Source organism: Nuphar pumila, chromosome 17 (genome assembly GCF_984573655.1).
Source record: "Nuphar pumila chromosome 17, dmNupPumi1.hap1.1, whole genome shotgun sequence".
NCBI classification, from domain to species: domain Eukaryota; kingdom Viridiplantae; phylum Streptophyta; class Magnoliopsida; order Nymphaeales; family Nymphaeaceae; genus Nuphar; species Nuphar pumila.
In genome coordinates this window covers 908,799-930,862 of record NC_143265.1, presented here as the reverse complement: position 1 = coordinate 930,862, position 22,064 = coordinate 908,799, and the positions used below count along the sequence as shown (strand labels likewise).

General features: G+C 40.6%; 1 protein-coding gene across 1 annotated transcript; it reads right to left on the bottom strand.

Moving 5' to 3' along the window:
• Nucleotides 1-11,355: 11,355 nt before the first annotated feature.
• Nucleotides 11,356-16,586, bottom strand: LOC149811298 (respiratory burst oxidase homolog protein C-like). The gene is made up of 12 exons (XM_089993793.1): nt 15,373-16,586; nt 15,092-15,251; nt 14,965-15,013; nt 14,763-14,876; nt 14,191-14,619; nt 13,614-14,000; nt 13,434-13,529; nt 13,207-13,322; nt 12,996-13,098; nt 12,833-12,906; nt 12,065-12,579; nt 11,356-11,933 (listed from the first exon to the last, which is right to left on the bottom strand). Exons 1-12 carry the CDS (start codon nt 15,932-15,934, stop codon nt 11,824-11,826), a joined length of 2,715 nt encoding a protein of 904 aa, XP_089849919.1. The 5' UTR covers nt 15,935-16,586; the 3' UTR covers nt 11,356-11,823.
• Between the last annotated feature and the right edge of the window lie 5,478 nt (nt 16,587-22,064).

Here is a 22,064-nt window from a genome sequence, read left to right as displayed (position 1 = left end):
GCAATGCCGCTCCCCCCCCCCCCCCTCGATTTTTCCCATCAGACAAGGGGTATGCCTCTCACTGTAAAAGCCATTATTAGGCTTAGGCTTCAATCTTGGCTTAAAATTGCCCCAATGCTTGGCTCGGAGGGGAGGCATCAGAGTCAACCTCAAATACCTTCTCTCTCATCTATAGTCAGGCAAAGCTAAAACGGGTGCCTCGGTCATCTTTCGCCTGTCTTGTCATGTCTCTGTTTTTCCTAGCAGACAGGGGCAGAGCCCCTGCCTCCCTCTTATGTTCTGTTAGGCAAGGGCTGAGCCCCTGCCGTTGTTAAGATTTTTGCCAGAGGTCCTACCCGCTGCTCCTCTTGCTTCCTCGGCAGACAGGCGTTCACCCCCCTTGTCTCTACCTCCTCATAGTCTGCTCGCGCAGAGGTGAACCTCCTGCTGTATTACGAAATCTGACAGTCAGGGTTATCATCCCGCCTCTCGGATTTCATTGATGTAAAATCCACTTTTAAAAAAAATGAACCGGGTCGGGTCCATACCCGACTCAGATCCAAACCCGACTCAGATCCAAACCTGGGTATACCCCCCCCCCCTAACTCTTTTTAAAGAGGCCGATGGTAGGGTTTCTCATATGAGAAACCCTAAACCCCATTCTCCTCCATTTGCCACCGTAGTGCCTCCCACTCTCCTCTCCCATCCAAGCTCCGACAACCCATCGGCTGGTAGGGCCTTCCCTTCCCGACGATCTGGTCGACGCAACCTCGCCGACCTCCCCTTCTCTGCCCTCGCTCTTAGGCGTCCTGCAGCAGGCAGCCCTCTCTGTCCCCTGCATCTCGTCGGAGCCCACGCCGGCGACACCCTCCTCCTTTCGACCACTTCTCAGGTAAACTTCTTTGTATGTCTTCTCTTGTTATCTCCTCCTATCTTCTTTTCCCCATCTGTGGCAAAACAGAGAGCCACATGCCCTCCCCCTCTCTAACTCGGGGTACAGGTTGTAGTGGAGGGACTCGACCCCCTCCCTGCACCCTCTGGTAGCAGTGGAGGGGCTCATCCCCCACCCTGTGCCCTCTGCTTGCAAAGGATGGGCTCCACCCCTCCGTACTCCTTTATGTCTGACAGGCAGGGTTGGGCCAGCCTGACAGCCAAGACCACCCCCACCTGCTTTCTTCTTCGTCGGCAGACGGGGCTTGCCAACCCTCCTTTTTCGGACAGGTAGGGGTGAAAATCCTGTCGTCTCTACCTTCTCAGCAAGTTGCTTTGCCCCCCTGCCGTTGTGTTTCTCCCGGCAGGCAGGGCAATGCCCTTGCCACCTTTGGGTTTTCCAGTAGGGGCAATGTCATCTCTACTTTCACATTTCTGCTTTCTGTTGTTTTCCCATTCCTTGTTGTTGCACAAAATACGTGGTGGTGCCCTTGTGGCTCCTTCCATGCATTTCCTCGTTGGGCGTGCAGGAGCACCAACCAACTTCATTCTTTTCAGGAAAGATGCGAAGTTGGGTACATGTGCTTTAGTATCGAGAAAAGGGTTCTCGTGTGGGGCTTCAGCTTCTCGAGAGCATAGATGTGCAAAGCAAAGCTGGAGCACCCTAGTTGATGCACTCGGGAGTGTTTTTTTGGATCCAAGTCGATCCTAAGACTTGCATGATACTTTCTGTTTCGTATTATATTAAGCATGCTAGAAATTACTTGTTGTACATTATGCTCTTGTGAAACACTGTGTTGGGTTCTCCTTGAGAGACCCATACCCCTATCATTGTAATCGTCCACTTAGATGGATGATGCTACGATGAGTAGAATGAGTGGTCGTAGAGAGCCTCGAATGTACGGGACACACTACATGAAACATATATAGTATGGTTACAATTCGCCTTCACATGCAAGATGCTCGAGTGGGTCTAACAAACTAGAGCATGTAAAATGGGGTGGCGGTTAAGAAACCTCCGTCGTGCCCATTCACTTCCTACGATTCATCAAGAGAGAGAATGGATGATACAAAAACTCTGATGGACAGGTCATTAATGACCATCCTATGGGCAAATAACTCAACTTTCTCAGTCATCAAAGTTAGGGGAAGGGGACTACCGTAATTATCATAGGTTGTAACTCCCAGGTACTTCTGCAGAAGTAGGATGCATTCGTAGGCCACGAATGCTCTCGAGAAATTCTATCTTGATCACTGACCGTCCTCTTAGGGAGTGGACTCAGTCAACCATCTGTGTTATCTAAAACATATGACATAATAAACCCCTAGATCAGTCTCGATTGTTTCTATGTTTTGCGTTTGTGCATACCCACATGCTAGCTAATATCGAAACAATAAATATCTTATTCACACTCTTGATCACTTATGAGATGTAGAATTTGTTTATGCTTAACTGTGGTTGTTAGTTACTTTTTATATGCGAAATCAATTACTCATGTTAGATCACCTCTGTGTATGATATCGATTGATTATGCTAATATAGCTCATTTCCTGCATAGCTAGTTGTTCTTGCTTTCATAGTAGTAAACTTGTCTTAAACTGCTTATCATATGGTTATTTTAGTTCTTTATTGTCTTACTTGCGTACCTACTAGTTTTTATCGATTGGCCCATTTTATAGGCAGGTGACAATTAGGCAACCTACTTGACAGTAATGATGTGATACAAGATGGCTCGAGACCTCACTCTCCAGCTCACAGTTTTTGAGTCACGGTTCCTTGTTGGAGTTTTGTCTCAAGAGGAATCCCTAAACTTTTGTACAAATGATAGTTACTAATGAATATATTTTGATCTCACTTTTTGCCATGTAAAAATGCTTTTAGTAATGGTTTTGAGCAAGGTTTTTGTGCTAACGTTCCCAAAGGTGTCAACTTGTCTTGTTTTCAAAATAAATCATTTTTGCTGATTCTTTAAAAATAAAAACTCTGAAAAAGTTTTTTTTTCTACGTATTTTCAAAGATTTACAAGTCTGAAATTTTAGAGCGTTACACGACGATTTCCTTTCCGTCCGGCAGTCACCCCCTTTAGAGGAACCCGAACCTGCCCTCTTCAATCAGGTTCTACGCTGCGAACCCATCGGTCATGTCGGCGAGCTCCCAACAACTGAATTTATACCTCTATATCCACGAGGTCGTCAGAGACAATGCTGCTCTTTCCAGTCGCAACACCACCAATTTTCCTGAGTAGGCCAAAGAAATGCTTGAATCATCCCTAATCACAGTATAATTGGGTTCCAATTAGCCTTATCTGAGTTCAACAAGTCAGCATCGTCATCTTGGCAACGCTGTTTCATTAAGCTTTGTTCCTCAATGACCAGAAAAGGACTAATTCGACGAGTAATAGTATAATGCAGGCAATCGTAATTCCAGTGATGGTAGCCCAGGGAACTTGGTGGAACTCGACAAATTTCTCTGCAATACAGGGATTTTGGTGGCCATAGACAGAGAGTGCCGTATGAATGGTGAAGTTGGCGGTGGTGGCAGTCGTAGTGGTGGTTGAAATGAGCCTAGTTTTTAGTTGTGGGGAGGAGGTTTTCATATGGGAGGCAATAGAAGGAGAGGCTTGTGGTAGATTGGGGGCTAGAGAAGGTGAACCTTTTGGGGTGGAATCAAGGGAGAGAGGAGGAGAGGGTGAATTATGGGTGGACGAAATTGAATTGGATCATACGATCCAAAATGAAGTAATTTGACCCATTATTCATGACCGTCCAAGTTGTCCGCACATCGTCACCAAACAATGGACATTTGGAACATAGCATCGGAGTATGGTCCAAACAAACGTTGGACTTGGAACAGTTGTTACGAAACGAACAGAACCAATGTTTTGTTTCATTTTTTTTCATTTTGTCCAACCCTGGACAAACCATCAAACATACCCTTAGGCCCTCCTTTTTCATTAGATCTCGTTAGGCCCCTTCAAAAATCTTAGTTTTAAGTATTTTTTCTCATGTCTAACACCATAGATGTGATCTATAGGTTTTGTTTAGTGAGAACCGGCTTTTGGATCACTGGAATCTAACATGTATATAGGCTTTTTCGTTGATCCAAAATCAACAGCTATGAAGGCATCCGTTTTTTTGGCTTATAAAAATATATTTTTTCATTGAAAAAGATTATCCAAGACTAGATTCCCACTAAATTGAGCACGTTAAACACATCTAATGGTTCATATCTACCATAAAATACTTAAAACTTATGGAGCAGAATGGGGCAGAATGAGAAACGAATATATATATATATATATATATATATATATATATATATATATATATATATATATATATATATATATATATATATATATATATGCAGTGTTGTTGTATGGTGGGCATGCAGCGACCTGCTTGGCAGCTACCCATCTTGGCATTTGTGGATAAGGGTGTGGTGTTCATCTTGAGAAATGTTGAGATGGATGGTCATCAACAGCGAAGCTGCATGCTTATAGAAAGAGGATTTTAAAAGTTATGCAGAGAAACTGAAAATGGCAATGATTCAAACCTTTTGTTTCGTGTGTGTATGTGCGTGTGACAAACTTTCAAACTGTTACTCTTTTTGTTTCTCTGCACAATTTTTAAGAGCCTTCATCAAACAACTAGATTGTGTTTGGAGTATTCGTTAACAATCTTGAACCATACGAATATCAAGGTTCAGTTGAGTTGATCAAAACAACTAATCTTTATTGGTTAGTTTTCCATCTGTGAAGGCAGACAGTCGGGTCAATCACGATTGAGTGGTTGTACCAGCCAAAACTCATCTACCCTTTGTGATAAGGAAGGAATTGTCATAATCTCAAATTTAGAAGTTTGTCACACATATACACCCAAAAAAAGGTTTGAATCATTGCCCTTTGCAGTTTCTCTACGTATATATCATCTAGACATTTTATTTTCTTGCTCCAAAAGTACTGCCATCCAAGCTGGTAAATGCACCCATATTAAAACTTCAATGAGTTTGGTATGAAAAGGTTCTCTCTCTCTCTCTCTCTCTCTCTCTCTCTCTCTCGTGATTTGAAAAGTTCATTCAAATGTTCAAATTGTGGCCATTAGCTTCCGCTTTCCTGAATATTAGCTAATACCTTAGTAACTTATTTGGCCATTTGTGTGTCTGCGCCCAATCTCTTCAGAAAGACAATAGCTTCGAGCCTTCGAGCCAAAACTTTTCTAGGGAAAGGCTAGAAATATATAGAATAGGTTGGGCCCAATTTTCTTAGAGAAATCCCAGTTGGATTGCTCCTTACAACTGCACCATAACAGTGTATCAACTGAACACCAACTCCACCGCCGTTACTGCAGACACAGAATCCCATAAATCAACATTTAGTTAACTGATTTCCCACCAAAATCAGCATTCGGTTCCATCAGATCAGCATGCAGTCAACCGTGAGGACTCTAACTGGAATCTCCACCAAATCAGCATTCGGTTCCACCAAATCAGCTTGTAATCTGTTTTGTTGTTTTGTATACTCTTGTATTCTGCATATACGCAACATGTTTGTATATATGCTTTAAATAGTTGTAATCGTAGATTTGAATATCAAGAAGAAAATATTTTTTTTCTTCTTCAATTTCACATGGTATCAGAGCAGAACATTTGATTTTCTGCCACTCCTTTCCATGCCGTCACCAATAGTGAATCCTACGAGTATCGTGGACAGCAACTCGACCAACGTTGATCATGATCAACCACTGTCGCCATTATTCTTACACCACTCAGACAACTCAGGAAAGATTCTGGTTTCTACCCCACTTACGGGGGATAACTACTCAACCTAGAAGAGAACCATGTGCATGGCTCTTTCAGCCAAAAACAAGTATGTCTTTGTTGATGGTTCTCTCATCAGGCCACCTTCTTCTTCATTTGACTATCAAATATGGTGTTGATGCAACAACATGGTTCTTTCATGGCTCCTCAGAGCCTTAATCAAGGACATTGTTAATAGTGTTATCTATGCCAACGACGCTAGAATAGTTTGGATAGACCTTGAGGAAAGATTCTCTCAAGGAAATGCCACGAGATTTTATCAACTCAAGAAGATGATTGCCGAATTGTGTCAGGATCAACGCTCGCTTGTTTCTTATTTTACAACCTTGAAGACATATTGGGATGAACTTGGATCATATACCCCAATACCCGAATGTTGTTGCGGAGCCCTTAAAGAATTGGCAAATCATCAAGAAACTGAAAAGGTCTATCTGTTTCTAATGGGACTCAATGAATCCTTTGCTACAATTAGAAGTCAAATACTCACTATCGAACCTCTCCCAAGTATCAACAAAGTCTACTCAATTGTGCTACAAGAAGAAACCCAATGACTCATTACACCAATGAGCACAACAACTGATAATGTAGCACTGATTGCAAGAATGCCACAACCAAAATTTTTAGGTAACAAGGGTCCTCAATGAAACCAAACATGTCCTAAGTGTGAGTATTGCAGACTCTTGGGCCATATCAAAGCCCATTGCTATGCCCTCCATGGATATCCGCCTAATCATTCCAAGGCAAAGGAAACGACTCCCATCAAAGATTCGGCCCAATCATCTTCCAATGTTGCCCGTATGTCCAGTGAGATGACCCGACTAGTCACGACGGTCAATACTATCCTATCTCAATTATCAACTTGGACAACTTGCTTCATGGCTAGGGACGAGTGCTCAATCGGCTTCTGCAAATTTAGTTGGTAATGCTTCCATCACTTCTTCTTGGATAATCGACACAGAGGTGTCAGATCACATGACACCCGATCTTAATTCCCTCTATGACATTCAATCTCTCACTAAATCAAAATTCGTTCAACTTCCAAATGGTGAGTTTGCTTCAGTTTCACACATTGGCAAAATTCGTTTATCTTCTGAAATAATTCTTTCTGATGTCCTACATGTTCCCAAATTTCATTATAATTTGTTGTCTATTGCCAAACTAACCGCATCACAAAATTGTATCGCCTTCTTTTTTAATTTTTTATCTTTCAGGACCAACGCTCGAGGAGACTGATTGGAGCGGGTGAACTTCGGAGAGGGCTATACCATTTGATTATGCAACCAACTAGCCCAACACACGCCTTCATTGCAACTCGTCCGCCTCCTCACTTGTGGCACATGCGACTGGGACATCCATCTTTTGAATGAACTGATTTCTTGAATAAAGATTTGAATTCTTCTTTCCTTCTGCATCGTGACTTCTGTGATATTTGTATGAGAGCCAAACAAGCTCGTCTTCCTTTTGAAAATAGTCCTAGTCAAAGTTCAAAACTTTTTTATTTAATATATTGTGATATTTGGGGGCCCTATCATACTTCCTCTCATACGGGAGCATGATTTTTTCTTACCATCGTTGATGATTTCTCTCGCAGTACTTGGGTCTTTCTTATGCGTTATAAGTCCGAAACTCTTACATGCCCCAAACATTTTTATAATCTCATCCAAGTTCAATTCAAATGTCAAATCAAGAAAATTATAACTGACAATGGTTTTCACCCAAGATATTTTTCATTCAATGGGCATTGACCACCAACAGACTTGCGTTCATACCCCATAACAAAATGGTTGCATGGAACGTAAGCATCGTCATCTTCTTGAAGTGGCACGTGCCCTGCGTTTTCAAGCCCATCTACCCATTTACTTTTGGGGAGAATGTATCCTCATCGCAACTTTTTTAATCAATCGGATTCCTTCTCCCATTTTGCAAAATAAATCTCCCTACAAGATGCTTTTCAATAAAAAGCCAGATTTTCATAAACTCAGTTTTTGGTTGCTTATGTTATGCCTGAAATCTTTCCAAAGATAAATTTGACTCTCGAACTCGGCGCTGCATATTTGTGGGTTATCCTTTCAGTCAATGAGGCTATAACCTTTATGATTTAGAAAATCATACTTTCTTTAATAGTCGGGATGTTCAATTTCAAGAAGATGTTTTTCATTTTCAAGAACACTCGGTTTCTCACAAGGTGGATCCCAGACCCGTGCTACCCCTGCCTTTGCCCGATGAAACCAATTCTTTTTCCGACATATCTATATCTCCTAATCCACCTGATTCATAAGAATCCCTCACACCCATCAAGACGCCATCCACTGAACCTAGGCCACCATCGCCCCTCCAACCATCATTACGTCGATCCAGCAGAATCTCAAAACAACCACATTACTTGCAAAATTATGTTTGCACAGCCTTTACCCCGCCCCCCTCTCCTACGACACCTGCCTCCTCACCTCAGCCTCCAACGACTTCATCTTGCAAAGGCATTTCATACCCACTTTCATCATATATTTGTTTATCCAATTTTTCACCCTCCCATTTAGCTTTCATGTCTTCTATTCTTAGTGATGAAGAACCACACTTCTTCCATGAAGCCGTTAAGCACCCTCACTGGCGTGATGCAATGGCTGATGAAATCCAAGCCTTAGAAGACAACTGTACTTGGACCATCACAGATCTCCCTCCTAGAAAATGTCCCATTGAATGTCGTTGGGTGTACAAGGTTAAACAACGTTCTGATGGCTCCATCGAGCGACATAAGGCCCGCCTAGTAGCAAAAGGCTACACTTAAGTTGAAGGGCTTGATTATCATGACACCTTCGCTCTTGTTGCTAAACTCATTACCATATGGTGTCTCCTTTCTCTCGCTTCAATCAAGGGTTGGATTTTTTCTCAAATGGATGTCAGTAATACCTTCTTACATGGGGATCTTGATGAAGAAGTATATATGCACTTACTATCGAGATATCATAACAAGGGGGAGTCTCAAGTGTGCCGATTGAATAAATCCATCTACGGTCTCAAGCAGTCTTCACAAAATTGGTTCAACAAACTTACCTTTGCTCTCCTTGAGGCCGAATTTTCTCAATCAAAAGCCGACAATACTTTGTTCACCAAAAGCTCAAGTCATAGTTTTGTGGCTCTCGTCGTCTACGTTGATGATATTATCCTCACCGGCAATGACAATGCTACCATCATTTCCACCAAGAATTTTTTACATTCTCGGTTCCACATGAAAGACTTGGGGCACCTGAATTTTTTTTTAGGCATTGAAGTCTCTCGCTCTCCTTCCAGGATTTTTTTGAGCCAACGGAAGTATATCCTTGACATCCTCAACGATACTGGGCTTCTTGGATGTAAGCCTTCCACATTCCCCATGGATCAGAAATTAAAGCTAACACCCAAAGATGGTCAACCTCTTGAGGATCCCACCTCATATCGGCGATTGATTGGATGCCTCATATACTTAGGCGTCACTCGTCCAGATATTGCCTATTCCATTCAAGTTCTCAGTCAATTTATGAATGCACCTCGAACGTCCCACCATGAGGCAGCCATTCGAGTATTAAGATACTTAAATGCCACATCGGGATATGGAATCTTATATCCATCTCAGAGCGATCCACAATTATGAGCCTATTATGACTTAGACTGGGCTTCATGCCCCACAACACGTTGGTCTATGACTGGATTCATTACTCTTCTTGGCCACAGTCCCGTCTCCTGGCGATCCAAGAAACAACATACCATCTTTCAATCCTCCACCGCGGCTAAATATCGATCCATGGTGACCACCACTAGTGAACTCGTCTGGCTTGGGACTGTCTCATCCCCAGCCGATCCTTTTGTTTTGTGACAACAATGCTGCCCTACGTATAGCTGCTAACCCAGTTTTTCATGAACGTACAAAACATATTGAACTTGATTGCCACTTTGTACGTAAAAAAATTCAGATTGGGCTCCTTCATACCAGCCACGTTCCTTCCAATTTACAGCTGGCCGATGCTTTTACAAAACCACTTGGGCGAGATCATTTTCATCGGATCATATCCAAGTTGAGTGTTACCGACCTCCATACTCAACTTGAGGGAGAGTGTCAACCGAACACCAACTCCACTGCCGATACTGCAGCCACAGAATCCCATAAATCAGCATTCGGTTAACTAGTTTCCCACCAAAATCAGCATTCGGTTCCACCAGATCAGCATGCAGTCAACCGATGAGGACTCTAACTGGAATCTCCACCAAATCAGCATTCGGTTCCACCAAATCAGCTTGTAATCTGTTTTGTTGTTCTGTATACTCTCGTATTCTGCATATACTCAACACGTTTATATGTATGCTTTAAATAGTTGTAACCGTAGTTTTGAATATCAAGAAGAAAAGGTTTTTTGCTCTTCTTCAATTTCACACAGTGGGCTTCACCATAATTTTATGGAAGCAGATCAGGTCATGCTGAACATGAGTTTTTTTCGCTCATGCCAACATCGTGGACGTCCATTTTGTATTCCGAAAAGTTAAAAAGTCAACAAAACAGTTATATGCTGTGGCATTCATCGAAAATGCAAACAGACGGCCACGATGTTGGCATGAGCAAAAAAGCTCATGTTCAGCATGACCAGATCTGATTCCCCTTTTATGTTGGGTTTACCTAACTCTATAGAAAAAGCTGCTCTTTCATTGAATTTGGATTGTTTCATGAGCACCAGGACCATGTGTTTTACAACATGAACTTTTCTTTTTGATACATCAATGGCTCATGTCATCATGCGTGAATCTTTTTCAACGGACGTCCCGTTTTCAGATCATCAGTCAGTGACCGCAGACTCTGCAGTGAAGGTTGGGCCTCCCCTCGAAAGTTTGGACCTTTCTTTTCGCACGGTTGATGGGGGTAACTTGATGAGCAGCTATCCAAGACATAGGCAAGTATAGCACAGGGATTCAACATCCCTAATGTCATACCCACCTGATATCTCATTGTTACAGGTTGTTTTTATCAGATCGGATGCCTTAGATGTGATCTGCATGGTCCATTTAATAAAGCCTGATGTTTAAATTGTCGAAATTTGACTCATATGAAGGATTTTTCTGGCTATTCGAAAGATCAATAGCTATAAAAATATCAAAATTTTATGATTTAAAATCCATGTTTTTCATCTGGAATACATGATCCTAGGGTCGATTGATATGAAATCGACCATGTTGAATCCATCTATAGGGTGAGATTTAATTAAAACAACTTAAAAGAATATGAGTTGTTCCTAGGGTGATAAGTATGACAGACAACAGGGTATGACGGTAAGGGATGACTGGAACTTATTCGCGGCCTGGAACATGCCACAACCACCCTGACCCGGCGTTAACTACAGCAAAAGTATATGCCCCTCGCTTCGCTTGTGACTAATTTAATGATCAACCAAACTTGATGATTACCATCATCGGTTCAGTGACCCACCAACTTGTTTTATATCTCCCCCTGCCCGATTGTGACTAATTTAATCATTTTCATGCCTACGACGAGGATCTGAAATTGCTTGTTGACGTCATCTTTGCATTAGTTAAAGTGATGATCACATTGAATCCCAGAAAGGAAGATGGCAGAAACGAGAAGGAGAGCAACACACGTCTCCATATCCTAAAATGCATGGTGAATTACATGTGAAAAAAATAAGGAGTTCATTACAACTTACAATAGGGTTGAAATACATGACTCTTATTCCTTGCTTCCTTCTTCCGTATGATCCACACAAAACTTTAATTACCTATATATTACACATTCACATGCACGAATTGATCAACGACATCTAGCAAAGATTACTCACTATAAGTACACTTTTTCCTATCAACAAATAAATCACACAGACGCCTAACAAAGAAAAATAAATGACACACAGCTAACAACCCTATCCGTATCTTCATATTTTCCACGGTGGTACATCACGCGTGAATCAAGTGGGTCCCATGCATTTTGATTGCATTGATGAGTAGTGGAACGCCGGACAAAGTTGAATTGAAATCGTAGCACGTCTTTGGCACAGAGGAGGGCCAATAGAGGCTGCTGTACAATAATTGGGATGTGATATGTGGAGAGCCGTATCCAATTAGAAGTTCTCCTTGTGGAAATCGAACTTGGTGCTTGTTTTCCTTGAGAAATCAGCGGACAGCTGCCTGAGCTCCTGGGTTAAACCCGCAGCTCCACAGTAAAATACCCCTGTAATTAAGAAATACCCAGAGGTTAAAACCTTACATATCAATAATCTGATTGAATTACCATACTCATACTACTAGATGAGTTGGTCATCAATAGAGAAATTTACAGAGAGATGTGGAGATGGAACTCACCAACTCTACCATCCCTGTGGTTGAGTGCAATGCGCTTGAAGACCGTGCGCCAGTTGGGCTTGGCGAAGTGGGTCTTGACCCTGGTGCCGGACACGACGTCGATCCCATTCTTGGCATGGTTGAGAGACTGGAGCATTGCAATGAGCGCAGACCTAGCATCGCCCTCTTCGTAAACGCTGGTGCAGTAGTTGTGGAGCTCGATCACGCCTTTCTGATCGGACTCGGCCACTTCATTCATCACACCCTTGAACCAGTCAAAGGAGCCCTGCTCCCTGGTCACCCAGTAGAAGTAGGCCCTTGTCGTCTTGAAGGACTTCTTCTTAGGCCTCACACCATTGCCCCTCTCCATCTCTTCTTCCTCTTCTTCCTTGGCCTTTAAGTTGTTAACTATGTCCTTGACGATGCTGATGAAGGGTGTTGCACCGATCCCCAACCCCACAAGCAACACAACATCATACTGCTTGTAGTCTTGTGCTGGTGCACCATAAGGTCCATCGATCAATACCCTTGGGAAGCTGCAAACAGCGTCAAATTATAGTTAGTCGTCAGTCATTCAGAAAAACTATTTAGTCATTAATTTGGTGAATTAATTGAACCATTGTGCCTTGAGGCAATGAAATGATAATGAGCTTAATTTAACAGTAGTAACAAGCTGGTTCCACTAATCCCCACGTTCATCAATCATCATTGGAAATTCCAAGTAATTACTGGATTTTCAATTGAGAATCATTGTTCCAACAGTGCAAAAAAGCAAATAAGACTGCAAACCTTGGGCTGCTTCCGTTCTGGTTGTAGTCCGCTCTAAGGAGGCCACTCCTGCCACTGTCTGGTGGTTGGCATACCTACATCCAAAGAGAAGGAAAGTTTAAGAGGGGGACTAGAAATAGATGATATATATATATATATATATATACATTGCTTTGTTATGTACCTCGGAGAAGACAACTTTGAGTTGGCTTGTCCAATCTCCCAGTGTCCTGATATGGACGCTCAAGTAATCGTCGGTGGGAGCCGAAGTAATGGAGAAGGGATGCCTGTCAAAGTTTTGCAAGAGTGAGCTTTAAGCTATATTGAAGATGCAAGCCCCAAATTAAACTCCTTTATTATAATAGATAGCATCTTGGTGGAGATCAAGTAAATACCACTCGAAGGGGGAGACGGCTGCACAGTTAACAAACATGTATTGCCCACTTTTGTACTTGAAGCCATTAGGCCTGGACATTTGCAGAGTCAAGACATTTCCAGGATAAACAGCAACCTGCATAATTAAGCATAGCGAAGAGAAAAAATCATTAGGAATAAGTACTTCAAGAGAGAAGGCAAGTTCTTTTGTACCATTTTCTCTGCAAGAATAGGGAAGAATGGTTACCTTCACGATCCTAACCGGTTTTATGCCTGATCTGAATGCTCTGATCAGGCGCTCGCATGCGTATAACAATACTGGGATTGCGAGATACATCCATGTCTGCAATTGCGAAGCATGCTTAATGAGTAACTTTGAGGCATGGAGCAATACATGAATTAAACAATAGGCACTGACGAAACATACCGTTTTCTTGTACCAGTGGTGGGTCAGGTAGAGTTTGTATCCGTGCAGGATGAGCAGAGCATACACGATGATGAAGAGATGGTGGGAGTACCAGAAGGCATTGAAACCAGTCAATTTTTTGAGAGGTTTGGGCAAGTTGATCCTGTTTCTCCTGAACCAAGGGGTGGCAAGGGTGAACGCAATGACCATTAGCACCAACATTACGATACCGGTCCAGCCTTCAATACCCTTGACAAACCACCAGTAGTTAGGAGGTCGTTGATCGCCGAAGAACTGTTTCATGGGCTCATACTCGGCATCCGTTGCATGCAGGAGGCGAGGGAAATCGCATGTCAAGTGGGAGATTACATGCAGTCCTGTGCCAACTGCTATTCCTGCGGCAATAACCTACAAGATACGATTCTGTAAATTCAGGATACCCAAGGAAAATTATGGAAATTAGCTATATAAGACAAATTCTGAAAATTGGGTGGAAATGGAATAATAGAGAATACGCCTCGTTTACTTTTAGTACCATTTACCAACAATTCATGACATTATAAAGATGGTATCAACAATTAATAGCACTATAATTTACCTTGTGGAAATTCAGGTTGTCGTCAAAAGGAACCGCAACCCCCAGCTTGGTCTTACTCCTGAGCCATGTGATTGTATTCCGGCAGACCGGGAGAAGAATCAATGCCATGTTGAACTTGAGCGTCTCCGCACCACCTTTGGCAACGCACACGCAGTAGCCCATGACGTGGTACACGGCTCTGTGCCTATACTGTATGAACTTGTAGGTGAAGAGCCCGGCCACTATGCCCAGCCAGAGCAGGATCACCCACACCCTCTGCCAATTGTCCTCCAAGAAATACTTGGTTTGGTTGTACCACCTCTTGATGGGGTTGCTCTCCTTGGTGGGTCTCAGTTTCTGGCTCAGCATCTGGCTCAAGTTTCGGCTGTTCGAATTCGGTGCCACCGATTGGATCGGTCCTTGTAGCAGCAGCGTCTCAAGGTTGTAAACCTATCATCAAACAAACACCACCATACGTTAGTTACCAACAAAGCCAGAAAAACAGAGAGAGCAAAGACGAGCTAAAAGCCCATCATTCTATTATGGGAAACAGAAAAGGCCAGACGATTCACCTTCATCTTATAAACTCATACCTCTATGTAACCCAGATTGTCAGGGTCCAATTCTTCCATGATAAGAGCCGCATACTCTTCAGCCTGCTCTTTGAGCTTCGTTAGCTTGTTCGCCGAAGCGCTAAGAGTGATAATCTGCCCAAATTTTAGAAAGAGCGAACAATTAAACTTCTGTACCACTACATAAAAGTTCCAACAATTCGATCAGAAGTTTTCTTATTACCTCCTTAACCTCTGCCTCAGCAATCCGGCCGTCCGAGTTCTTATCAACCCTGAAGATTGATAGGTATGAGAATTCCGAGAAACAAAAAAGAAGAAGAAGAAGAAGAAGAAGAAGGAAGTCATCTTACAAATCAAAGAAAATCTGAAGCCTAGCATCAAAACTCTGATCGGAGATCTGCTCCCAGAAATCCCGAAGCTCATCCTTGGTTATGAAAGGCGCGGTGATGTTCCTCCGCCGCGCCAGCGCATCGTATAACGCGATGGCGAACTCCTTCGACTCCTTCATCCCTGCATCATCATCGCAACACCCAACCATGAGTATCAGAGCCAGAGAATACGTAAGTAAGCAGAAGATGGTGAGAAATCGAGAGAGAAATGGATGAATGAATGAAGGGCCGGCGGCACGTACCGATGCATTGGCCGAAGAGGGAGCGGGGGAGAACGCCTTCGATGGAGAACTCGCTGAAGCGCTTCTCGATGGTGGGCCAGCCGGTGCGGCCGTCGGCCTTGGTGATGAACTTGAGGCCGACAAGTGCGCCGGCGGTGGCCGACTTGGAGCGGTCGAGCTTGCCGGCGGGCTGCCGCTTGGTCAGGGAGGCGAGTTGCCTGAGCTCCTGCGACACCTGGCGGATCCGGTTCGAGGCGCTCCGAACGATGGACGACCCCAACGACGACTTCTTCTCGAGGGTCTTGGCGAGGAGGGTGACCTCCGGGTCCTCCTCGTCGTTACCCGCCGTCTTCACGCTGTGGACGGCCACCGAGTCGTCTCGGACGTCGAGAGTGATCTCCAGGTAGGCCTCGTCGCCGGCGTTGCTGCTCGTCTCGTTGGGGAGGTTGAAGCGGGCGCTCTTCTTGCTGTTCCGCTTGTTCAGAGGGCCGCTCAGAGGGCCGCTGTACCCAGACCGATCGCTGCCTACGCTCTCCATCTCGTAGTTGTGGTCCGATACGCCCTTCCCGTCCTCCAGCCCCATCCCCTCTCTTCTTCAGAAGATATTCTTCTGATCCCAACCAAGGTACTCACACTCAGAGAGGTAGCAGCCTGACTTTGGTTGGTGGCTCTCTTTCTTTATGATAGAAATGGCTCAGTTACTTGAAGAAACCGATGAACCGACGGGTACGGTCTCTCTCTCTCTCTCTCTCTCTCTCTCTGCGTGCGTTTAGTTAGGCTAAGATATTAGAGGGAGGGAGAGCGGGGGTGATGATGCTTATGCTTTGTTGGGGAGAAGAGCGTTACCCTCTGTTTGACGTCCAAGTCCAGAAAACTTATACACTTTGTATTGGTGGGGATAGAGGGGAAGGGAGGATTGCCGTGTGGTGCTCTGCCTTCTGGAAATATTTTGACTCGCTGCAGCCACCTTCTTCCCTCTTTCTCTTTTCTGTTGAGAAACAAAGAAAGACATTCATACTTTGGAAGAATGAAACCTGCTGTAAGCTTCGTAGGCTCCAAGCGGCTTGGGGCGTCTCGTTTGGTCTCTTTGAGGCGGCCTTCCCCGCCAGTCAACGTTTTTGACTTACACCTTCAACAAAACTCGCCTATTAAATGCCGCTGCCTACGCTTGACCTTGCCGCCTGCCACGACTACCACCGGCTACTGCCCGTCCTTTCATCCCGAGTGTCTCGTCTTTGGGCACATTCCCTTCCCCCCAAATTTAACCAAACCTGTGGGGGAGCTTAGAGCCTTAGCCTCAATTCTTGCCAGTACCACACTGAATGGTTTGGATCTTGGACTCCAACCAATTCACTTTTGTCAACCTTTATGCCATCCCTATTTTCACATCCCATCTTGAGATCTCACTCATACAACTTGCTTTGATCCAATCTAACCTCATAAATGTCATCTACATGGCTCATTTTACCCAATATTACCATTAGGATCGCCCCCAGCTGGTTAACACAAGGCTAGGCTTCATAATCAGCAGCCTAACTAGTGGGTCACCTCCGACTTTGGTTAGTGAGGTACTAAGCAGTGCAGTTGTAGTCACTCATTAAAGGGTAACAAGGGCCCCTTGGACGTTTGCAAGCTAAAGCCTAAAGATCCACAATCCACATGGGTATCTCCAACTCACTTTCTTAATTATACGCTCAAACTTGTGGAATATTTTAACCTTCTCAAATCTGATTTTATGAACACGGGCTCATCCAAACATTACTGAGGTGCCCAACTCCCGAGATCTCACGTCTTATCCCTTTGAACCGATAAAACAAAAAAGCGGAAGTTTCATTTACAAAGTTAGCTTTACCTATAATTTCATAAAGATGCCTTTTCTTTCTGAAATTTTTCAAATTGAAAGTTCTTAACATCTAAGGGTGAGTCCCTTATAAGTTCATAACATGTACGTAAAAATTAAAATCACGTGATTTTGAGAAAGTACATACAAGAACACTTTTTACAAGTTTTGGGTCTATTATGACGTAAGTCCACGATAAAACTCTCTCTCGCTCTCTCCTGGACGCAGAGAATGAGGATACCTTTATTTAAATAACTACATGCAACACAGAGTTTTTTATTGGGTCTCTCGTTAGTACAATCCAACCTGAAATGACTCTACAATTCTTAAGTTTCTTGAAGTCTACACAAGAATGATTTTTTTGATAGAAAAGAGTTTGACTAGGTGTCCTTTTAACGCTTTAATTGTTTTGAATTCGAAAAGTGATAAATTTTTTTTTTGAAATATTTTTAAATATTTTAATAAATAACAACAAAAAAACTCATCGAGTCTAAAAGTTGACATGCTACTTTCTGTAATCAAGTATAATCATACAATTGTAAAAAATTTAAAAAAAAAAAATTCAACAGGCATAAAGTAAATCAATGTGCATAACTATCATAATTAATTACATTTGTTTCTTGAAATAAAAATCAATTAAATATTCAAAGTCCAAAATCTTTGAAGATATAGGAAAGGTAGGCTCGGTCTTCATCACAACCTCCCGCCTTCGCATACAAGCATCTACTCACTTCCTGAAAAACATTAAATCATATGAGATCAGACATAACATGTCTCAATAGGGTGAAATATACTAAACTCGTAAAACAGAATACAAAACAAGATTTTCATAAAACTTTTTATAATTTTAATTTAAAGAATAACTCATACAACTACACAATTGACATGAGTGTACAACTTACTAAATTAAACCAGTATGTATCAATTAACTTATCCAAAGCAAATAAAATGCATAAGCAGTTAAAATGCATGAACTTACTCAAATGCATAAGCCACTGAATGTATGCAAAAAAATTTATCTTTAATTACATGTTCTTTCTTAAATGATACATGCAATGCCTAACGAATGTACATATATCTTAAGTTATCACTTTTTAACCCCGTAGGTACAACACAGGCATAATACCCAGTTCAGGGCCATGGCTCAGGCAGTGTTTTACATACACGGGTGACTTTGGCCTGGCCATACACTTTTCACCAGAAGCAGGGTGAGAGACGATAATTCGAGAGAGATTCTCAACACCTTTAATCCCGATGCATTAGATTTTTACTCATAAGTTTCTTACCCTCTATGTTGTAGTTTATTGCAGAAGTTTTCCCTATCTTCGTGGGTAGGGAGGAGCAACCTTTTATGCTCAAATAGAGTTTCACGAAGTCAGATGTACCACTTGCCACTCTCCCAGCAAGTATCTTTTTCTTGTAATATTATATTATTTTATTTGATTACTTAATGTCTTACATGAAATCATAATCAAATCCATCAAAATGATTCAACCCCTGACAGGGTAATGGATGCACTTACAAAGCATTAGCATTGAAACATTCTTTCATTCATGCTTTTAAATATAAACATGTGCATATGCATAAATATGAATCTTATTCATTATTTGTCATCCATCGATGCATACATGTCAACATCATTATCATCATCATAATCATATGGACTTTCATACAATTTCAGCAGGGATTCCATTAACATTCATAAACACATTACGCAATTCAAACTCTTCGATCCTTTGCCTGCGTATAGCTTCCCTTTGGGCAAACAAACTTATCATTGAGCATACATTCATGCTTTATCAAAGACACATTATACCCTGTATAAAATTGGACATACTCATGCATACCCATTTTGTTTATTGATTGAAAAAAAGAATTTATGCCAAACACAATGAACTATGCAAGTACTAGGGTTCGGTCCTTAGATCGGTTCTGATTTGTAAAACTCTCAATTATGTCTGACTATCACAGAGCTAACAGAAAAATTTTCTATCAGTGAACAAATATGTGATTTTCACAGATCAAAGAAAATTTTGTCATCTTTCCATACCCGCAAACCGTTTATAAAAATTTATCCGTATGATAAAGTTACGAACGTTTTACTACCGACATATACTTTTTTTTCTATCACAAAATCATTTTCAGTTCATGCACAGACCCTAAAATTTTACAGTAGAAAATTTTGTCAGTTTTCCAACGTAATAAACCGTTCATCAAAACTCTTCCGGATGAGAGACTTATGAGCATTTTACTAGTCAGATGTCTGGCCAGAAAATTTTAATAACGGGTCTATGCTTTCGGGTTGGGCCAAATCGGGTCACCTGAATCTGTACACCTGTATTATTATTTTTACTTAAATTAATTTAAAAACTTAAATAAAATATGCATCTAAGGTTAATATATTCTAAGTTAGACAAATCATGTTTTTTCTCAACCGTTTGGTAGAAAAAATAGACCTATCTTGATCATGACTTAATTCCTCAGAATTAATTTTTGTAAAATACTCAATTAAATGAGTAAATCATGAAATTTGTATATAATTAAAATTTAAAAAAATCTACAAAAATCATAGAATATACACATGAACATAATCTACCAACTATAATTAAATATTACATGAATCTAATTACAAAATTCACATAATTTACTTACTCATTATGTTGTAGTGAACTTACTATTTTATTTTTCTGATGTGCATGGGGCCGAATTTAAGACCTCTTCTTAAGATGCCACTACTCTAGCCATCTATTTTTCATGTTCAACTAGTGTGCAACATGTACTAAGCAGATCTCCACTATAGGAGATATATCACATCCATGAAAGGAATGACGGTTGCGTTGGTAGGAACCATCTGAATATGACGTAATTGAGATTCAATAAATTTTGGTTAACATAATTGCATGAAAAGATACAAAGGAAGTCATGGTAGAAAGCCTTGGATTGTCACACATTTTTATGTCATCTTATCTATGTTAATAAGAATAGCCAAATTTAGAATCTAGTTTTTTTTTCTTCTTTTCTCTCTTTGACTTTTCTCTTTCTTTCTTTCTTTTTTCTTATTTTTTGGTAAGTTTGATTTTATGGGGTTTAGAATCTAGTTTTTGGCAAACTTATTTTTTGGTAAGTTTCTTATTTTTCTTCTTATTTTTGGCAAAATTTAGAATCTAGTTTTTCTTATTTCCAACAATCCCCTAATTGACGCCAACCCCTTATGGCGTTTATTTTAAAAAAATGGGTTACCTTTGACTTTGTCAACCCTTTACTTCATTTTTTGGTAAGTTTGATTTTAACTCTATTTTCAAAATTATTTTTTTTTACCAATTTAAACTTTGAATTGGGATGCTACATAGGATGGGATGACCCACCTATGGACTCCTACCATTTTATAAACTTTAGTTAATTTTTTAAATCAATTTCAAAATTTTAAAGTTTTAAAGATTTAAATTATTTATTTTAATTTGTTTCCTCAATGCTAAAATTTGAATTCTACCAAAAAATGTGACTCGAAATTCCAAAAACTCTAGGCATGTAGGGATATATATATATTTTCACTTTTTAAAATTTTCAACTAACCCTACAAATCTCTTTAGTGCATTTCTAGCTAAAATTTAGAATTTAGAATTTAGAATTTATCACATAATAATTCAAGTGCCAAGATTGAAGAAAAAACTTGAAAAATCTTGGTTATTATCTCCAAATTCATATTTATGTTTAATAAAAATTGAATTCAAATTTGTGTGAAATAGAATCTAAATTAAATCCAAACTTCAAAAATTAACTTCAATTAAACTCAAATTCACTTGAGATTAAATTTGTGACTCTTCATAATATACAAATGAAATCTTGATTTAGTCTTAATTAAAATTCTACATTTCACCCAAATCTAAAAATTTATTTATTAATTATTAGAAGTTCTAAATTTAGTTCTAATTTTAAATTAATTTATCATTCAAACTTGAATTGACATTCAACTAAATCTTAATTTAGATTTAAACCAAACTCAAATCCCACTATAATGTTTAACACAATGATTAAATCTAAATTCATATCCAAGTTCGATCAGAATTCAAATTCTCAATTCGAAATCCAAATTGATAAAACTCTAGAAATTGAAATTGAAATTCAATAAGACTTCAAATCCTGACTAGTATTGAAACTCAAATTAAGTTTTCATTTAAGTTCAACTTAAATCTAGATTAAATTTGATTAAAAATAAAAACCTTGATTCAGAATAAATTTTCAACTTGAAATTTATTCTGAATCCTCATTAATACTTGAATTATAATTAAATTTATAGCTTAATTTCAAATAATATTTTAGCCTTAATTTACTATTATTTTTCAAAAAACATCAAAAAATTGTAGGTTTTACATGTCCTACTTGGGGGTGGTGCCTTCTGGTCAGGAGTCTCCAAACGAAGAGACCTCATATTATTGGGAATCCTTGTCTCTCTAGGATTCATCGTATAGAACTTTGTACTCACATTGGATCCTGGATTTGGATAAGAGTCTTCTAGATCAGGTGAATGCAAATCTACTAGCTTAACACCCCCCCTCAAGCTTATCTCTTTGAGATTGAACTTGTTTCTAAATTGATTGAACTTTGGTCATGTTAGAGGTTTGGTGAAGATATCATCCACTTGATTCTGAGAAGGAATAAATTTTACAATAATATTGTCTTTGAAAACCTTTTCCTAAATAAAATGATAGTTGATTTCAATATGTTTAGTTTGGGCATGAAATATAGGATTAACAACTAAATATGTGGCACCCAAATTGTTGCATTATAAATTAGGCGCTTCTTTATATGTCACGTTTAGCTCTGCCAGCAACTGGTTGAGCCAACTAAGCTCAAAAAATGCTCCAATCACGGC

Coding starts and splice junctions, on each gene's coding strand:
- LOC149811298 (XM_089993793.1), bottom strand. CDS start 15,934: ATGGGGCTGGAGGACGGGAAGGGCGTATCGGACCACAACTACGAGATG. Junction 14,877..14,964: donor CTGAGGCAGAGGTTAAGGAG/GTAATAAGAAAA, acceptor AAATTTGGGCAG/ATTATCACTCTTAGCGCTTC. Junction 12,907..12,995: donor TCAAAGTTGTCTTCTCCGAG/GTACATAACAAA, acceptor CTTTGGATGTAG/GTATGCCAACCACCAGACAG.